Source organism: Eumetopias jubatus, unplaced genomic scaffold, assembly GCF_037043125.1.
Source record: "Eumetopias jubatus isolate StellerSeaLion01/CBP00866 unplaced genomic scaffold, mEumJub1_p1.0 scaffold_13, whole genome shotgun sequence".
Classification (NCBI taxonomy): Eukaryota; Metazoa; Chordata; class Mammalia; order Carnivora; family Otariidae; genus Eumetopias; species Eumetopias jubatus.
The window spans coordinates 94529060-94549281 of NW_028274819.1; the positions used below are offsets into that span (position 1 = coordinate 94529060).

The window sequence follows — 20222 nt, forward strand, 5'->3', positions numbered from 1 at the left end:
ATAACTACCTATTGACAGCTTTCTCATGGATGTGTACCATGGGCTTCCTGAAGCTTGGTTAAGATCAGTGACACTGGCTACTCTTGCCCACAGGACGTGTTATGAGTGTTTGTGGGGCACTCCTGGATGTCAAGAATGTTCTGGCTTCCCTGATCAGCAGATGAAATTCAATTCAATTCAACAAACATTTTTGGCCTCATTTTACCTGCCGAGTTCTCTGCCATGTGAAGATCCAGGAAGGGATTGCATAGTCTGGTCATCATGTCACTATTTCCTGTCCTAATCCCAAACTTGCCTTGGCTGGCGACACTAACCACACAGCTGGCATTCGGATGAGGAAACGATCTGGGGGAGCCTGATATCTCCCAGTTCCACATGTGCTCTTTGCCACAGTTTAAAATAAACATGTTTTTTTACTCTCCTTGTCCCATGGGTTATGCACTATTTTTCAAAATCCATTTAGAATAGCAAAAGCAGGTCACTTGACTTGCCTACATTGGGCTCTGATGTCTGCATCTTGACTCTTAGTTCAGGTATGTGTTGATCTTGAAATGCATCAAGAAGGGGCCCGCACCGTCTCTCCCATCTGTAGCTCCCCTGTTCCTCCCTCCTTTTCAGGAGATAATTTTGCCTCCTTTACTAAGATCCATATGTGTATCCTAAGATCTCTCTCTACTTTATCTTTACTCAGTGTCACTGCCCCTGCTGCTGTTTCTAATTTCCCCCCATAATCTTAGTGAAATGGGTTTCTTTCCTTAGGAAAAGTAACATCTCCGTGCATATCTCAGATGCCACTCCTCTCTTGCTGTCAGTCATTCTTTCCCCTCTACCTCAAAATCTCTAAATACTTCAGGCCCCATATACTTCTCTCCTCTTTCTCAATCTCTGAGCACAGTGGGCTGGAGTCCCCTGTAAGGAGGAGTGTCCCTCAAGTCTCAATATTTTCTTTCCTTGTCTATTGTGGCATTGTGTCTTTCTGATCTTCTCCCATTTCTCTGATTTTTTTGTTTTCTGTACCCTCTACTGATTATGGCCTGGGCTCCTCACCCTTTCCACCCTATTCTTACTCATTCATCTGTCCATTTATTCATTCATTCATTCAGGATTCATAGAGGATCTAATGATCTGCCTGGTACCAACCTGGGCATAGGAGTACAGCAGCAAACAGAGCAAACAAGGCTGCTTTCATGAAGCTTGCATCCTGACAGGAGGAAACAGAAAATAAGCAAATGCATTAAATTTCAAATAGAATAATTCTTGGATAGTAAGAGAAGATATAAAGAACAAGAAGCAGGGCAATGACATAGAGAGTAGCTTCAGATGGGGAAAGTGAGCAGGAAACCAGTTTAGAAAGTATGACCAGGAGTGCCACACTAAGGAGAAGTCATTTGAGGCAAGACCCTAATGATAAGAAACCAGCCACAGGATAAAGAGCATTCCTGGAAGAGGGGACATCTGGCACAAAGGCTCTATGATGAGAAAAAGCTTAATAAGTTTGTGTAATGGAACATTGTGAACAAGACAGGGAATGGTAGACACAAGTGTGAAAATCTAGGCAGACCTTAGGGCAGGCCTTGTTAGGCCATGGTGAGGAGTCTAGATTTTATTAAGTGCAATGAAATGCCATTGAAGGACTTTAAGCAAGAAAGGTACATGATCTTATAAAATACAAAAAGTGCTCTGGCTACTGTTTGTAGACTAAAATGGATGGTTTCATCATCAGTTGTAAAGGGAAGATGATCATAAGATTGGAAAAGATTAAAAACAAAACAGTAAAAAAAGTACTGAAACCAAAATGGCAGAAAGGAGGAAGGCATAACTTAAACAATTAAAATGAGTTAAAAATTCTTAGAACAAGGCAGAATGTACTTCAGGGAACTTAAGGTACTTTCAAGAGTGATGGAGAGCCACTGCCAAAAATCAAAGGAAATGTCAGAAAACTGAAAAGACCAAATGCTCCTATTTTCAATAGAAGAGAGAGTGTCACATGCAAACTAGAGGCAAATATGCTGTTTCTAAAATCTCATGGAAAATCCTCAAAGTGGACAGGTAAACATTTAGAAAAGAACATTGTGATTATTTCCTAATAGCACAAATGGATGTAAGAAAAATTATGTAAAATTAAGCCAGTTCCCACTGTGGTAGTGGGGGTGGTTGTAGGGGTGGTGTTGACAGATTTATCAGACTGAAAATATCTCAGTTGCTCTATGTATTTGGATGGGACTTTCAATAAAATCATAGAATCTCAAAGGTTGTTGGAACTTTATCAGTAATCTCTTCCAAATTTCTAACCTATAGAAGATTTTTTTTTCCTGCAACATCTCAGTAATTCTTTGGAGAACAACTGCGTGAACATAACAAAAGGTAATTCATTTCACTTTGGAATCATTTGAAATATATTGCTGAAAATCTATTTCCATGTAAGTGTAAACCATCGATCCTACCTCTTTTCCCTGGACCATTATCAATGTAATTTTTCTCACATACACCCTCTGTGTTAAGTTTTCAGGATGTGTCATGCTATAGGTATGGAAAATAGAGAGATACATTTCAGTATTTGTGACTGAGCAATCATATCAAAAAGTCTAATTAGTAGCTCATTGTCAAGCTAGAGTGAGGTCTCCAAAATCATGTCAATGGACTCTTCTTTGTTTTTATTTTCCCCTATCTATTAAAAAAAAAAAAAACACCTACGTTTGGATCAGGTGATTGTCAAGCCTAGAGAAAAACAAAGCTGAAGAAGAAAGGTATGTTGGATGATTGAATGTGGATTCAATAAGAGTATTAACAGGATTTGACAATTAGTTGAAACTGATAAATTTTAACAGCAATGAATGTAGGTTCATAATCATTTTTCCAAAATTCCCCGTATAACTAAAAATGACTCTGCAACAGTTCAAGTGAAAAATACTTAGGAATTTTAATTGACCACAAGCTCATTATGAGTGAGATATGGCAGTAAATGTATTTGAATAGACATACCCTCTAAAGCAAGTGTGGCCATAATTCCCCTGGATTTATGCTGGTCAGACCACACAGGGAACATCATTTCCTATTCTAAATGTCACTTTGAGAATCATGCTGACAAACTACAAATCCTCCTGAGAAAGTGACAAAAACAGTTTCGGGACCACTTAGGGGAGGGAAGAGGACTGTACAGAATTCGACTGAATGTAAAGAAGAACTTCTGTAAGCAATAGAAGGGACAGGTACCTGGGTGGCTCAGTCGGTTAAGCATCTGCCTTCAGCTCAGGTCATGATCCCAGTGTCCTGGGATAGAGTCTGGCATAGTCCCTGCTCAGTGGGGAGTCTCCCTCTCCCTCTGCCCCTCCCCCATGCTCTCTCTCGCTATCTCTTTCAAATAAAAAAATAAAATATTTTTTTAAAAAAACAGAAGGGACTAACTTGGGAAGTAGTAAGCTCTTACCACTAGAAAGGGTTGAGTCTATTCATCAGGAATGTTCTTGGGGGATTCATGAATTGAACAGGTTGAATTAAGTCAACTTTAACACATCTTCCAAGCTTAATACACTGTGCTTCAAAGGGTTGGCCTTCAAAAACAACATAGAGTTTATGACCTGGTGGCTCCCTGCCCAGGAAGAAGGTCCTATCTTGGCGACCTTCTGCTGTTCTGTCATATGTTAGGAAAGAGAATTTCCTGCCTGTGGTTCGTTTACAGTCAGCTGTTACTCTCCCGTTCTTTTTTGGAATATCAGTGTCAAGCTTCCCCTTTTGGAAAGGGAGCAGGAGGGAATAAGAAGGGGGAGGGGCAGATTTTTGTATTAATCTTTCATTTCACTTCCAGGCATTCCTAATCTGTTATGTCAGTTTGAATTTATAACAAATCAGAGTTTGAATTTAAAGTTTCAGGTTTCCCTTCCAGAGATGGGGCGGGGGCGCTGAAACAGCTGCTAGGACTAGGGAGTGGCTAATAGTTGGAAGAAGCCAAACCACAATCTATCTGCTTTTAAACTAAAAAAAAAAAGGAAAAAAAAAAGCGATTAGAGCAAGAGGGAGCTGCTCCCACCCACGGCACCACTCTTGCGCTAACCTTTGGATCACCTCACTGGATGAGGAGGTGAACATGGGAACAAGTGCACCTCACCCCTACCCCACTTTTCCTAAGCAGGGATTATCTTGCTGTGTTCAGTGTGCCCGGAACTAATTAATCAAGGCTAGACAGAATAGATTGGGAGAACAGAAGGGGATGGGGTCGGGGGAGAGAAGCCCGGAGCTTCTCATGTACAGTGTACATTACAGATGACATCATTGCCTGAAAGAGATTCGGCGCTCCCCTTCCCGGAGCTGGAGGCAAGCATGCCTGTGCGGGAGCAGGAGTGCGGTTGCCTGGAGGGTGTGAATTGGTGCGAGGAGGTGTGCCCTGGCTGGGGAGAGCTGCGGGGATGTGAAAGGGAGACCTGGAGACAGCCAAGCTAGCAGAGAAACCGCGAGGTCTGGAGGAGTTTGCGCCGCTCCAAGCCCCGCCCCTCGCTCTGCCGCCGTGTTCTGCCCTGGGAAGGGCACGCCTGTTTGGGGGTGGGGAGTGTGTGCACAAGGGGTGGGTCCGTGGTAGCGGTGGGGGTGGACAGCCGCCTGCGCATGTCAAGGCTGACTGAACATACGCGGTCAAGGGGGACCTGGAGAAGGGCAGTTGGTCACCCGCCACCCAGGATCGGGGCCCCGGCGTTATCTCGGGGCGAGCTCCGGGGAAGGGGCCCACCCTCCCTGTCCCCTCCCCCTGAGATCGGCAGCGCGACAGGAGCTTCCGCCTCCTTCCCCGCCCCTCCGGACCTTCCCGGGGAGCAGAGGGCGGGTGTGGACAGTACCGAGGTGGAACGAATTTTGGAGCTCAGACGGGTGGCCCGGGTGGCTTCGGGTTGGGGGGCACGCCCAGCTTGGAGAAGCCGGTGCAGGCGGATGAAGCCGAAGCTCCTGGGTCTTGGTGGATCCTGGTCTGAGCATAGCTATTCCCAGGGGAGGTGAGAGGTGGATCAACATGGACCCCTTCGATAGCCCAGCCGCCTAGAGCCAGCCTTGCTGCTCTCTTCGGAGCTGAGCTGTCACCGAGGCGCAAACAAGACAAGCAGCTGAGCGACTGGAATTTGTGAAGTTCCGGGGTGGGCGGGGAAGGTACTGTCCGTGGTGCTGAGCCGGATCCCAGCAACGGGCTCCGGGGAGAGCGCGCGAAGCTGCTGATCCGCTCCCTCGAATTGGGGCTGTGCGCCAGGGTAGCTTGGAGCTGAAATCCCCGCCCGGCTCGAAAAGCCCGGAAAGCCTCCCCAGTCGCCAGCGCTTGACCCTTATTTCAGTCAGAAAGTCGCCCCCTTGGGGCAGTTCGTCCCAAAGGGTTTCCTCGAAAGTATCTGAGAGGGCGAGTTGTTGACCGGAATCTCTCTGTTTAGCCCGGGAAGCTACCCGCCGGAAAAAAGATGCCTGCCTTCAACAGATTGTTTCCCCTGGCTTCCCTCGTGCTCATCTTCTGGGGTAAGTACCAGCACCCTGCCGTGCGAGAGATGCAGATAACAGTAATAATGCTAACAATGATAACACTTAATTCATGTCGTTTGTGACAGAAAGGAGCCCTGGTTGGCTTCCCTCTATGCTTGTCTGCCAGACATGGAGATCCATAGGGGTTCCATGAGAGCTGGGATTTTGAGATTGAAAAAATACCTCCTCACTCCTGCTGCTTTATTCCTGAGCTACCCTTGGTGGTTTTTCCACCCCTCTTCCTGTTTCCTGTTAATTCCAAAGTATTTTTTCCCCTTTTCCTTTGCTGAAAGGGAATGCAGCCACGTTCATTATGAAAAATCTTGGTTGCATTTACATTTCATTTTTCAGTGAGAAATCAGTCAGTCTTCAGATTAATTCCCATGTCTTTTTTCAAAAGCTGGATGCACGCATTTTGAGAATGAAAACACTTTAGCTGTTGGTCCATTTGTTTAAATCTAATAAGGAAAATAGGCTTCAGCCATTTGCAGCTATGTCTTTGATAAACAGGCACCTGGGCATTGCATCTTTATTCTTTTTCATGAACATATGAAGCTAATGTGCTTTGGTGTTTGGGGAGCAATGTTTTTTTGCTTTCAAAAATGAATAGGTTCTTGTTTGCTGTGAGGAAATAAGGTGACCTTCTCCCTCTAAGTAAGGAAGACCTTCACTTGCAACAGTAAGGCTAAGCAGAGAAGTGTCGGAGTGGAGTGCCTGCTTGTGTGTAGAGAGAGTTAATGAGTCTACATGATAACGTCTGAATATGTGATTGAGAGAATGGTTTACACTGTGGATGTATGTGCCTCAGTGTTTGAATGTGTGTGTTAGCATATGTCTGAGCATGTTAGAATGGGCATTTGAATGGATTGGTGAAGGTGTGTGTGTGTGTGTGTGTGTGTGTGTGTTTGGTGGTTCTGTACTTCTGAGCATCCCTGTCTTGGTGATTCTGATTAGATCCTCAGGTCACATATAGGAGCTTTTCAGCTGATATATTGCTTCACATGATCTTCTACATTCCCCCCTTTTCCATGCTTTTACCTTTCTTTATGCTAAAAATCCATAACCAAGATAATTAGAAGTGATTGTGCCCACCTGCTTTATTGAAAGTAGGCATGTGGGATTATTCTCCCATGCCTGGCATGAAACTCATTTCTGCCTGTGCAGTGGCAAATATGCTGATGGGAATTGCCTCTTTGCCTTAGGATCACTTTATTAAGCCTCCAGGACTTACTGGCTGCCAGCATTATCTGGATTTTGCATGTGACCAAAAGCAAAGCCAAGCTTCCTGTTGAACAAAATGCCTGATGAGACAGTCCGGGAAGGACAAGGAGGGAGAATCATGCCAGTCCCAAGGGCAGACCCACTGCCATCCATCCCCAGTAGAGTAGACCAGACCTGAAGATGAGGCAGACATAATAGGGTGCCAATGATCTCACCTGCCTTGAAGATTTAAGGCTGGAATTTCCTCAGGGGAGGCTAAGGCTAAGGACATGAGGCTTAGGAGAGGTTGGTTTGGCTGTATAAGAAAGAGTGTGAGTAAAGCAATGGGGAGATGAAGTTGCAGAGAGCCTTCTAAAGGGTTCTACAGAGCCTTTCTTCCCAAACTTTAATTTAAATTTTTAGCATCCCTGCCTGAATTCCAGTGGAGGAGGTGAGCATGCCTTATTCCAAGCACCTCTTAGGACTTACAAAGCCTGGCTTGGAGTCTTAGCTCTGCCATTAGCTTGCTATGTAACAACCTTAGAGTATCTGGTTCTCATATGTGAAGTTTGGAAGTTGGGGCAGAAAATGTTTAAGACTGAATAGTAAGGAAGTATTTCTAGAATATTGCTAAACTTGGCTGTGTCCACCCCTCTCCTCACTCCCACTCCCCACCCCAGCCCAAAATAAAACCTTTGAAAGAAGTGTGTACATTACACCCATCCTAGCTAATTCTCAGCTTCTTTATAACCAGAACATTGGGTCACGAAACTTAAAAGCTGCAGAAGGAAAGAGGGATGGTTCGGGAAACTTGGTCATCAGATGTAAGAGAAAGGACCTCATTTCACAAATGCAATTTCATTTTATTTGAATGTAATTCTAGTATTGGAAGCCACTTCGACTAGATACATTCTCCCTTCCCAAGCTGATTTTTCACATGATGCCAATATGAATGGAAAGAATCTTTTCTGTTGTATTATCATCTGCATCTGTTGAAAAAACTCCCCTTATTTCCTTTAATAACGTATATACTACTAATTTAAAAAACTCTACACTTCCCTGGTGCTTTATGGTTTACAAAGCATTTTTCAATCCATTACTTCTTTTTGGTCACTGTATCAATCCTTGCGGATAGTCAGGGGAAAATAGTATCATTTCTAATTTAGAGGTGAGTGAGCTCAGGGAGAGGGAAGGACTTGCTAGAGAACTCTTGTCTTCTGATTTCAGTCTTCTAGTACTTGTTCTGGCACTTCTTATGGACACATGTGCTACTATGCAGGATTGCCAGATAGGTGTCTGTCCCCTCATCCCTTTTCTGAGCCACCACCCATCCTCTCCTCCTCCAAGCCATTGCCTTTCCTCAGAGCCTCCTTAGCCTCTTAGACTCTAGTCCCAGGTCTACTCTCCCAGATGTCTGCCGTGCTGAGGAATGTTTTCCTCTCTTCTCCCAGCAGCCCATCTTGCTGCAACCCATTCTTTCAAGGCTCTGCTAAGTCACTGGCTAATCTGATAGACAAATCATTTTAGGGTGTTCCTATCTACAGATAACTTCATTTACTACTGTCTTTTGGAAAGTATTTACATTCTATTTTTTTAAGATTTTATTTATTTATTCGACAGATAGAGAGCACAAGTAGGCAGAGTGGCAGGCAGAGGGAGAGGGAGAAGCAGGCTCTCCGCTGAGCAGGGAGCCGGACGTGGGGCTCGATCCCAGGACCCCAGGATCATGACCTGAGCAGAAGGCAGCCGCTTAACCGACTGAGCCACCCAGGTGCACCGAGTATTTACATTCTAATCAAAGCCTTTATTGGGGTGCCTGGGTGTCTCAGTCATTAAGCATCTGCCTTCAGCTCAGGTCATGGTCCCGGGGTCCTGGGATCAAGGCCCGCATCAGGCTCCCTGCTTGGTGGGAAGCCTGCTTCTCCCTCTCCCACTCCTCCTGCTTGTGTTCCTTCTCTCGCTATGTCTCTATCTGTCAAATAAATAAATAAAATCTTTTTTTTTTTAAAGATTTTATTTATTTATTTGAGAGAGAGAGAATGAGAGATAGAGAGCATGAGAGGGAAGAGGGTCAGAGGGAGAAGCAGACTCCCTGCCGAGCAGGGAGCCCGATGTGGGACTCGATCCTGGGACTCCAGGATCATGACCTGAGCCGAAGGCAGTCGCTTAACCAACTGAGCCACCCAGGCGCCCTAAATAAATAAAATCTTAAAAACAAAACAAAAACAAACAAAAAAGAAAAACAGTTTGACAACTGTTAAAAAAAAAAGCCTTTATTATCTTAGCACAAAGGAAAGCATTCTAGAGCAAGCTCAGGAGGGGCAATATAGTAATGCCCAAAGAAGAAAAAATTAGAGGAGTTGGTTCAAAACCTATTGCTCTCCACTTCATAATAGATTGATACTATTCCTTAGTTAAATGTAATCATTAGTAATAATATCATATTCTACCTTCTTAGAAGTTTCTTCATTTTTTTAAAATTTTATTTATTTGAGAGAGAGAGAGAGAGAGAGAGCACAAGCAGGGGGAGCAGCAGAGGGAGAGGGAGAAGGAGTCTCCCTGCTGAGCAGAGAGCCCGACACAGGGCTCGATCCAAGGACCCTGAGATCATGACCTGAGTGGAAGGCAGACGCTTAATGGACTGAGCTACCTAGATGCCCCAAGTTTCCTCATTATTACTATGGAAATTGAAGAAGAGACCAAAAGTGAAGTGATTTTGGCCAAGATTATTCTAGCAGTTTATTATTTACAGTCAGCAATGTGGATTGAATACCTACCACATGTACAAGCTTTCTTGGATATCTAGAGGATTTCATAGACAGAGAGGCAGTCTCCATGGGGTGGAGAAACAGATTTCACCTCTTGATGGAAGGAGCAGCATGTCATATTGCAAAGGGCAAGCAAAGAGAGATGAGAGAATTTTGTGGCCATTTTGCAATGTACTATCCAGATCCTCATGAGCAGAACTCTATGAGAAGGGAATCAGTAGCACTCGTTCTCGGATGATATCTTGGATTATTGTCAACTCAGGAGCAACTCAGAAAAAAGAGGGACTGCCATGCTATCCATTGTGATCCTCCCGACTGCATATATTCTGTCCTCCCTCCTTTAACTATAAATGAACTAACTGTGCTCCTATTTAAGACCAGTTCATCTACTTGTTCACTAAAGCACATCACCTGTCACCTTTTCGAGGATGTTCGTCCAGCAAATTATTCCTTTTCAAACCCCAACAGCTCTACTACCACCTTCATCCAAGCAAAACCGTTGAGCCATCTCTCGGTCTGATCAATGTACCAGCCTCCTAACTATTCTCTTTGTTTCCACACTTGTCCTTCCTCACCTTTTCAGTTTATTCTCAACATAGCAGTCAGATCATGTAATTTTGTATAAATCATATGATTCTTCCACTCGGAATACTCCAGTGTTCTCCAAGTCACTCTGAGCAAAAGTCAAAGTTCTAATTGTGGTCTACAAGACCAGCCATGATCTGGCCCTAGATTATGTGTCCTTCTTTCTCACTTTGTTCCCTGTGCTTTATTGTGCTCTTTGCTTTTGACAGACACTCCCACCCTAGGACCCCCACAGTGCTATTTCCTCTATTTGGCACACTTCCACACAGATATTCATATATCTCCTTTTTTCCCCCCTCATTTCTTTCCTTCAGTGCCTGCTCATTGTTACCCTCTCAATGAGGACAGTGTGCCTATGCCCCTCTACTCTGTTTTACTTTTTCCAATAGCACTTATTATAATGTAATGTCTTTTATTTTTCTCACCCTCCCCTGGAATGTAGACTCCATGAGAGCAGGGATGGTTTCTGTTTTGTTCCCTGTTGTGTTGTCAGTGCCTAGAACAGTGCCTGGCACACAATAAGCACACAATATATTTGTTGAATAGGTGAACAAACAGATGAAGGGCAAAATACCTTAACAAGTGATATGTGTACAAAGCACATTCATATAAATCATTCCATAGAATTTCCATGATGATTCCATTAGATAGATATTATTTTCAACATTCTGTTGATGAATAAACTGAGTCTCAGGGCTTAAAGAGTAGATAAACCCAGGCCTTCAGTTGCCAAATACATCTTCATCCTGCCTCTGTATTTGTAACTGTGCATTCCTTGGTATACTTTCCTATGCTGCTTTGAAGTCATCATCATTGAACTAACTTATCTTTACCATGTCTCATTAAATATGAACGTGTCCCAAGGCTGCCTGCTACACAGAGTTCTCAATGCACATTCTCTGCACCTCTATTCATTCCCAAACTTTTGCACAGACCACACTTTCTTCTCCCTTTTTTTTTCAACCAGGTCAACAATCAAGACTTCAAACACAACACATTCTATTTTTTTAAGATTTTATTTATTTATTTGAGAGAGAGAGAGAAAGAGACAGAAATAGTGAGAGAGAACACGAATGGGGAGGAGAGAGAGAAGCAGGCTCCTCGCTGAGCAGGGAGCCCGATGATGCGGGACTTGATCCCAGGACTCTGGGATCATGACCTGAGCCAAAGGCAGATGCTTAACTGACTGAGCCACCCAGGTGCCCCAAAACACATCACATTCTGAAAGTGTTTCTGATCAGTTCTCTCCAGATATGGACCCTCTCCCCAAAAAGTGATGGTCCATATGCAGAAGCAGGAGACTCTCTTGCAGACTGCTTGATAAGACCAGCCCCAGGTTGCTTGGGAGTTTTAAAACCAATTGATTTTATTTTACATTGATGTTTTAAATTTCATCATAGTACCACTTTGTTTGTTTGTCTGTTTGTTTTTAAAGAAAGGCAGACTGCTATATGCAGTGCCTTCTTTGGATATGTCTGGAGTCTTGCAAGCTTGACTACCCTATGTTCCTTTACAAATGGACCTTGAGAGCTTGTTTGGAGGTTCTAGCAGGCAAGCGCAACTACTCATATACCCTTGAGCAAAGAACGGTCCTCCTCTCTAAGGTTGTCCTCTAACTGAGTGCACAGTTTTGGGAGGGATGCACACGGAGTGGTGAGGGAGGAAGGGGACACCTGCTTAGCCAGACATATCAGCCAGATTAACCCTGGCAATCAGTGGGGTGACAGATCCTAGTGCCATTTGTTTTTTAAACTCTGTGTTTAATAACGACATTTTTTGCCTTCGAAGCCGGTCAAATGTAATTTATTTTTTGACTCAATTAGTTGGTCAATCTCATTTTAAGCTCTAAATAAAGCTTTCCTCCGCTGTTAGAATGAACTGCCTGCCAATACAGAAACAGACTAACCATTTAGAGTGTACTAGCTTTTAAATATCAATGCGTATTATTTCACTTTTAGGGGTTCTGTTTTTATTATTAGTTCATGAGAAGGTAGCATCAGAAGGGGCCTTAGAGGTCCTGATATAAGAATCCTTCATGGACATCCCACTTTTTAATCTTCTATATGATGAAGTGTAAACTCTTACCAAATAATTTTTTGCACTTGTGAATAGCTTCAGCACCAGAAAATTATTATTATTTTTTTTTAATGAGCTAAACTTACTTTCTTGTAACTTCCGGAATTGGACAGAATTTATTTTCTCTTCCACAGGCCAGCCTTCAAATATTTGAAGACAGATAAGTTCTGTGTCCAAGTTAGGCACCCCTCAGCCTCACATCTGTTTCTCCCCAGACTTTGTCCCCAGATCCTTCTCCATCTTGTACCCCTCTGGGCATGCACTCATTGAACAACCTCCTTTTGCAAACTGTGACACCCTGAACTGATCATAATGGTCCAGATTTGTTCTGAACGGTACGGAGGTACTGTTTATCCCTCGTTCTGCACATTGTACATCTGTTAAAGCAGCCCACATTTGCACTTGCTTTGTTGGCAGCCACATTCCCCTTTTGACTCATTCTGAAAGTACGGTTTGATGTCCTCGCCTTTTTTTATGGGTTACAAGTTCCTAGAGGGCAGGGACTGTAAGTCCAGACCTCCGTGAGGCATGCACGGTGCCCCCCACTTCTGACCTCTCTCCAGATTTGTTTCTTCCACTCCTATGCAAAAAGCATCACTCCAGCCGAGTGGTCGATTCATTTGTCTTCCTCACTGCTGCTCCATCCCCATCCAGGAGTCAGAATTAACTACAATTTTTTTTTAATTTTATTTATTTGAGAGAGAGAGTGAGAGAGAGAGCGCACAAGACGGCAGAGGGTCAGAGGGAGAAGCAGACTCCCCGCTGAGCAGGAAGCCCGATGCGGAACTCGATCCTGGGACTCCAGGATCATGACCTGAGCCGAAGGCAGTCGCTTAACCAACTGAGCCACCCAGGCGCCCTTAACTACAATTTTTTTCATAAAATTCAGATATAATTACATCTCTTCATGGCTTGCGAATATCTGACCCTTCATGTTGTGAAGGCCATACAAAGGTCTTCACAGTGTGGTCCTCGCTCCCTTTCTACACCCCAGCTCATCTTCCTTTTCTTTCTCTCTCCCCTGTCCAACCAAGAATAATTGGCCCTCCTCTGGGAACAGAGAGCACATCACCAGCATAGCACTCATCATGGCCCATTTCATGATACTTAGGAGTATGTGTTCCCTGCTAGATTCTCGATGCCTTTAGGGTGTGGTTAGTGTTTCGTTCATCTTTGTGTCTCAGCCTAGCATCAGGCCTGGCATGGAGGAGACTTCAGTGAATGGTGGTTGAATGAAGGGGTGCATGGATGGTCAGTGGATGGGTGTGTGTGCCCTGTTTCCCACCTAGACTCTAGTCTTTGAGGGCAGGGCTCAGGGCTGCGCCACATCCTAACTGCATCCTGGGAGGTTTGCAGTGAACTCCGGGTCACCCATGGCCCCTCTAGCCCAATCCCTGCCTGCTTTGAGCGTGCATCCTTGGGGAGCACAGGTGAAGATATACATAAATGTACATGCGATTTTCAAGCTTGTCTCATGATTCTTTCTTCTCTGTCTCTTCTCCCTCCCTCTCGTTCTCCAATGCTGTTCTCCTGGTGCCTGCCTCCCCAACACCTGCTGTTCCTTCCCTGTCACCGGCCTCTCTGCAGTCAGTGTCTGCGTCCCTGTGTGTGTGGAAGTACCCTCGGAGACGGAGGCCGTTCAGGGCAACCCCATGAAGCTGCGCTGCATTTCCTGCATGAAGAGGGAGGAGGTGGAGGCCACCACAGTGGTGGAGTGGTTCTACAGGCCTGAGGGCGGTAAAGATTTCCTTGTATGTCTGGCTGCTGACTCTGGCCTTCCTTTTGCTTGCCTCTGCTGTTATGTGCCTGGCTCCTGAGAGTCTGGGGAACGAAAATCTGACAAACACTGGCTCTTTCTTTTCAAAGCACTGACAGCCCCCCAGCAGATGACTGACAGCCCAGCTCAGCTGCAAGCGTTCCTGGTTACAAGCAGGGGGAGGGGGAGAAGAGAGAAATAGTGCTCAGAGCCTACTGTGCGCTCCTCACCCGATAAGGCGCTTCGCAGATGTTTTTAATTCTCTGCACCAACGTAGTGGATGGATTGACTTAGTAGAAACGTTGAAATGACACTCAGCGTCCTTAATGGAATAGCGTAGGTTAGTTCATTGAAATCTCACGATCCCAGGGAAATAAGAATGATAGGGATGACCAAGCTGCTTTTCTTTCCTAATTTAAATTCAATTAGCCAACTTATAGTACATCATTAGTTTCAGATGTAACGTTCAGTAATTTATCAGTTGCGTTTAACACCCAGTGCTCATCACACCACGTGCCCTCCTTAATGCCCATCACTCAATTACCCCATCCCCCCCACCCACCTCCTCCAAGCTGCTTTTCAACTGGTATACCCAGTACAGCCGCGTCCATGAGTAAAATATTTAAATAGTTCTTTTTTTTAAAGATTTTATTTTTTATTTGACAGAGAGAGAGAGAGTGAGAGAGGGAACACAAGCAGGGGGAGTGGGAGAGGGAGAAGCAGGCTTCCCACCGAGGCGGAGCAGGGAGCCCGATGTGGCGCTCGATCCCAGGACCCTGAGATCACCATCCGAGCCGAAGGCAGATGCCTAACGACCGAGCCACCCAGGCGTCCCAATACTAAAATAGTTCTATAGCGGATACTTGCCGTGCCAAGCCTCCCAAGTGGCCTCACCACCATCGGTCCCACTAGGAACCTCCAGACCTCCCCATGTTCTAGAGACTAAGGGATCACCCTGACAGAGCAGGGAGCCTCCAAGTCCCCGCCCTGTGCTGTGGCTAATGTCAGTTCTGATTGGTTGTTACATGCTTTGAATACCACCTTGGGGATGACCGTTACTCAGACTTTCACTGACTCTGGAAACTCGCTGCCTGGGTTTGAGTCTGGATTCCACAACTTATAGGTTCTGTGCCCTGGGACAATTTGCTTTGCCCCTCTGTGCCTCAGTGTCCTCATCTCTAAAATGGGGGTGCAAACCATAGCTACCTCAGAGAATTGTTACCTTCAAAGTTGTTAGCTTTAATTTTTAACGTGTTTAGAATAGCCCTGGAATACAGGAAGCACAATGTGTTTGCTAGAGAAAAGGTATACGGACATAAGTGAGGCGCCTGGGGCCCAAAGGAGTTAAGTGAATAAGAGAGCTTAGATTCGAACCAGGGGTACAAGGCTGTTTTTACTGCACTGTCCCACCTTCCTGGAGGTAAGTTTCTTCTCTACAAAGACTTAATGGAGACAATAGCCAGGTGGAGTTGAGTGCTCCAATCGGGTATCAGCACTGGGGGCAGTAGACTTCCCTGAAATCTCGGGGTTCACTCAGAGTTGATGGTGACCGGGCTAGCCCCCAGGTTACAGGAACCCGGAGGCCTGGACCAGATGCGAAGGCCCGCATTGACCTCAGGCCTTGTTGTATGCCCGCCACCGATTCTGCTGCCGGGTCTGCCCAAAGTGAGTAGAGGCTGACTCAGAAGGACGAAAAGAAACTTTAAAAAGTTGTAGTGTACATACAAAGCACTGCTGTCTCCGAGAAATTTTTGTGACAGTGGGAATGTTCCGTACTTGGACTGTCCGATGCAGTAGCCACTGGCCACAGGTGGTCCCCGAGCCCTTGAAATGTGTCTAGTGCAACAGAGGAATGCAATTGTACATTTTATTTCATTTCTAGTCATTTAATTTTTAATGTAAGTAGCCACGCATGCCAAGTGGAGACTAGAATGGACAGTACGGCGGTAGAGAATCAGAAGGTGGGGGTGTCTGAGAAAAGAAGTTTTGAGACCGTATTTCCGTTCTAATTCAGCCCAAAGTGAAAGACCTGAGGTGTGCATATCAGTTGGCAGCTCTGCTCATCTGTGACACTTTTTGCGTCCTGGGTCCCCTTCCTGTGACCTGACCCCGACTAACCACATCCTCTCAGTGAGAACCAGATCAGAGAGTCAAGTTTTGAGGTCAAGACTTTCAGATGCCTTCATGATTCAGGAAGCTGCCTTTCTCGGTCTCTGCTCTGTTCTCTCACCGGCTGCACCCATGACACATCTTACTCTCTCTTGCTCTCGCTCTGTCTCCTTCCAATTCTTCCTTTCTCTCAATATCCCCCTCCTGGTCTCCTGTATGCTTCACTCACCGTTTAAAAAAATTTTTTAAAAAGATTTTATTTATTTATTTGAAAGAGAGAGAGCATGAGCAGGGGGAGTGAGATGGGCAGAGGGAGCCCGATGCAGGGCTCAAGCCCAGGACCCTGGGATCATGACCTGAGCCGAAGGCAGACACTTAACGACTGAGCCACCCAGGCGCCCCTTAACTCACCTTTGTTTGTTATCTTCCTTTGCACCTCTTTTTTCCTGCCATCCTTCTTCCTGCTTCCCCCTTTCTGCCTCTTCTTTTGCTGTGTCCATACGCCCCAATACCTGTTTACCTTTGCTCGTCTTTCCCTGCCCTCCTCTGAGCCTGCTCATCCCACTCCCACACTAGGGATCTCTCCTTGTAACACTGTCCCCTTTCTTCCCTGTTGGGGCACAGTTCTGCTCCTGTGCTCTGCCCTGTCCGCATCCTGGCTCTCCTACCCAATTTTCTCTCCCGGCCCTACTCTCTTTTGCTTCTCTACCTGCAGATCTATGAGTATCGGAATGGCCAGCAGGAGGTGGAGAGCCCTTTCCAGGGACGCCTGCAGTGGAACGGGAGCAAAGACTTGCAGGATGTGTCCATCACTGTGCTTAACGTCACTCTGAACGACTCCGGCCTCTACACCTGCAACGTGTCCCGGGAATTTGCTTTTGAGGCACACCGCCCCTTTGTGAAGACTACACGGCTGATCCCCCTCCGAGTCACCGAGGAGGGTGAGGCTGGGGCACAGGGTCTCGGGGGTGCCCTGCTCTTGGCGGGAGGGAGGATAGTGGGTTTCCACACAAATGAGACCCTTGAGGAGTGCAAAACCCGTATATTGGGAATGGTGATATCTAAAAATGTCACCATTGACTTGTCTTCCTTTAGCGGTCAGCTTCCTGCAAGCTGCCTGACAGCTTGCCTCTCGGTGCCTTTCTTCAGAGTGGAAAGGCTCAGAGATGACGACAGAATGACCTGTTCCTTCACCCTCTAACTCTCATCCTTAGAGAAGGAGGACAGCCTCCATGAAGCCTAAAGGTGCCAAATCAGCAGCACCTGCTTCTCTGGCTTATGTTGAATCCCTGACTCGATGGGCATAGAGAAATCTCATGAGGTTATCTAGAGGTCATCAAACCCTCCTGTATGTAAGCCATACATATCCCTGAACGGGCCGTGCTCAAACTTCAGCAAGCCTCAAAATTCCCTGCAGGACTTTTTAAAATGCAGACTTTCTGATTCTGTAGATAGAGCCTGGGAATTTGCACGTCTAACCAATTGCCAGGAGATGCCCGAGCTGCTGGGGACCACACTTTGAGAACCACTGTTCTAAACCAAAGCTTGACAGCCTTTTGTCTTCTTTCCCCCCCGCTCCCCCTCCCCCAATAATTACACAAGCAACCCTCCTTCCCCATCCCTGGCATCTCTCATTACATAACCTCATTCTCAGCTGGGAGAAAAAACTTTCTAGTCTTTAGTTGAAAATCTTCAGATTTCCCACAGCTAGTTTCTTGTTAGGGGGACGGGGAAGCCCTTTCATCAACCCAACTTAAATGTTTCTCTTTTAATCCAGTCCAGAATTGTGATGGCGAGGTTTGAGTGTTCTCATGCAGGGTTCTTGTTGTGCTTTCAAGGGACTCCGGGAACTGTGGCTCCCAGCCCCTTGCAAACACTCCCTCAAGTGTCAGAAGACTGATACATGCACCTCCTTGTGTGTTTTCTCATCCAGGTTAAACGATGGTTCCATTTTTCTTAGCCTCTTCTCAGGCATTCTATTTCCAGCATCTTCTTAGCATTAGCTGCCCCAAGATGCAGAATGGTGAGCAGGCAATAGGTGTGGGGCTTGAAAGAAGAGGTCAAAGTCAAGATAGGGCTCTTCCTAGGATTCCCAAGAATCCCAACTTCCCCACCACAAGCTTATTTTTTTTCTCATGTTATTGTGATAGAATTCATAAAGCAAACTTGAGAGCGAATGGCAGGGCAAGAGAGGTCACGATTTTGTCCTGATGTGGACAATATGATTTTTTTCTTAAAGATTTTATTTATTTATTTGACAGAGAGAGACATAGCAAGAGCAGGAACACAAGCAGGGGGAGTGGGAGAGGGAGAAGCAGGCTTCCTGCAGAGCGGGGAGCCCGATGTGGGGCTCAATCCCAGGAACCCTGGGATCATGACCTGAGCCGAAGGCAGACCCTTAACGACTGAGCCACCCAGGCACCTGGACAATATGATTAAAACGGAAGGTAGGTCAGTTCTGAACGTGCAGAAGCACTCACAGACCGCTGACATTTAGACCTGATGAGCCATTTCCCCCTCTGAGCCCATCTCCTCTTGTGTACAACGAGTAGGTTGGACCGGAAGCTTTCTAAGGTATTTTTCTGTTCCCAAGTTCCATTATGCTCTCTGTTTACATACCTCTCCCCCCGCCCCCAACCCGGGGAGGAGAGGCTAGCGCCCTCTGCTGCTCACCGTCGGGAACTGCAGGCCGCTGTCGGCCAGCTCCTCGGAAGGTGTCTGTCTCCACCCACTGCTTTCTCAGCCTTTTGCCTCCAGAGATCCCGGCGCAGCCAGTGGAAAGTGTGGCAAAGCTGAACCAGTCCGCCTGCTGGGCACCAGAGCAAGGCTTGGGTGAGAATAGAAGGAAACCAAGTTTGTTATCAGACCCACAGAGCCTCTTGGGGTGCTAGGACTGGGAGGAAGCTTGGCTCTCACTTCATCCAGGTGTTCTGAACAAAGAGCAGGCGTCAGAATCGCCCAGGGGCCTTGTCTTCATCGTGGACTCCCCATACCACTCTTGCGGGTATGAGTTTGGTAGGTTGGAGTGAGGTCTGGCGTATGTCAGTAGAAATGACTCCCTTGGTGATTGGAGGGTGCAGCTCTGGTGCCCTCACTTTGTGACGGGGAGATCAGTGAGGGTCTTGCCTAGAGACGTGAAGCAAATTAGCACCAGACGCAGGACTACAAGCCAGATCTTTTGCCCACCGGGCTAGCTCTATGTCCACTGCATCTTTTCCTTCTACCACCATCCCATTCCCTGCTACTCTTTCTTTCTTCTCCTTCTTTTCAGAACTTTTTTCCCTTCCCTCTTCCCTTCCCCCTTCCTTTCCCTTTCCTCCCCTTCCTCTCTTTCTCTTCCTCTGTGACCCCTTGGCAGCCTTTGAGAATACCTCCCCCCCAGATACTCACTGCTCTCATAAGGCTCAGAGCTCCACGCTCCCCCATGACACACCCCACTGCATCTCCTCCATTCCTATGGTCTCCGAGAATCTCTCTGGTTCTCTTTGTTCAAGCTGAAATTATCCTACCTTAAGCTCTGCCCTCCTGGCTCTAAGACAAAAATCTGAGGTCTCTTCACCTAGAAGTGACTAAAAAGAGTGAGCACAGATACCTTCCTGTGTTACTACTTCTGGGCTATTATATTTAAAAAGTGCACGCTTTAAGAAGAATACGTCATAAATCAGGTAGTGTCAAGCCCACGAAAAGACGTTTGATGTGTCTGGTGTTCTTCCGTGCCTCAAGCGACATCTAAGCGGCATCTGACCTCCAGCTCCAGGAGGTCCAGCATCCAGGAACCCTGGACGATCGTGGAGACTTTGGACTGCTTTTCTGAGCTGAGGGTCATGGCTATGACTATTCCGTGCTTTCAGTGAGCTAATGAGTGAGGCCTTATGGATGACTGGGGCCTCTGAATAGCCAAGGACCATGAATCTAATTTACTGGTAGGAGTTAGCAACGGGAGATGTGGCTACAGCCTTCCTTCCCACTAGAAAGGAAGATCTCTCAGGACATTTGCCATATATCATGTCCTTTTGGTTGGCTGTGAAACAAAGATCAATATTTATTTATATTCATTCATTCAGCAAATACTTCCTGAGTACTTCAAATACTCCGGGATGAGACAACAGGCTGATAATTCAGAAATAAGCAAAATATGTTCTTATTAAGCCCACCAAGTGAGTAGAGAAGAGGGAGAAACGCATGATAGTACACCCTGAGAGGTGTCACAATGGACGGATGTGGAAAAGTGCACGGACACA

The 20222-nt window shown here is 46.0% G+C and overlaps 2 protein-coding genes across 19 annotated transcripts in view; one reads left to right on the forward strand and one right to left on the reverse strand.

Moving 5' to 3' along the window:
• The first annotated feature begins 4663 nt into the window (after positions 1-4663).
• The window catches only part of SCN3B (sodium voltage-gated channel beta subunit 3), a 30088-nt gene continuing 14529 nt past the window's right edge, over positions 4664-20222 (forward strand). For 6 of the 8 annotated variants that reach the window (XM_088017656.1, XM_088017659.1, XM_028125894.1 and 3 more), the window contains exons 1-3: positions 4664-5484; positions 13704-13867; positions 16697-16922. In XM_088017656.1, coding sequence (XP_087873782.1) covers positions 5430-5484; positions 13704-13867; positions 16697-16922 — 445 coding nt within the window. In that variant the 5' untranslated portion in view covers positions 4664-5429. The remainder of the gene's footprint in view (positions 5485-13703; positions 13868-16696; positions 16923-20222) is intronic. The other 2 variants (XM_088017657.1, XM_088017658.1) reach the window with 2 other exon arrangements.
• Positions 15726-20222, reverse strand: part of GRAMD1B (GRAM domain containing 1B) — a 251545-nt gene continuing 247048 nt past the window's right edge. For 4 of the 11 annotated variants that reach the window (XM_088017654.1, XM_028125885.2, XM_028125886.2 and 1 more), the window contains one exon: positions 18421-18808. In XM_088017654.1, coding sequence (XP_087873780.1) covers positions 18593-18808 — 216 coding nt within the window. In that variant the 3' untranslated portion in view covers positions 18421-18592. The other 7 variants (XM_028125881.2, XM_028125876.2, XM_028125877.2 and 4 more) reach the window with 6 other exon arrangements.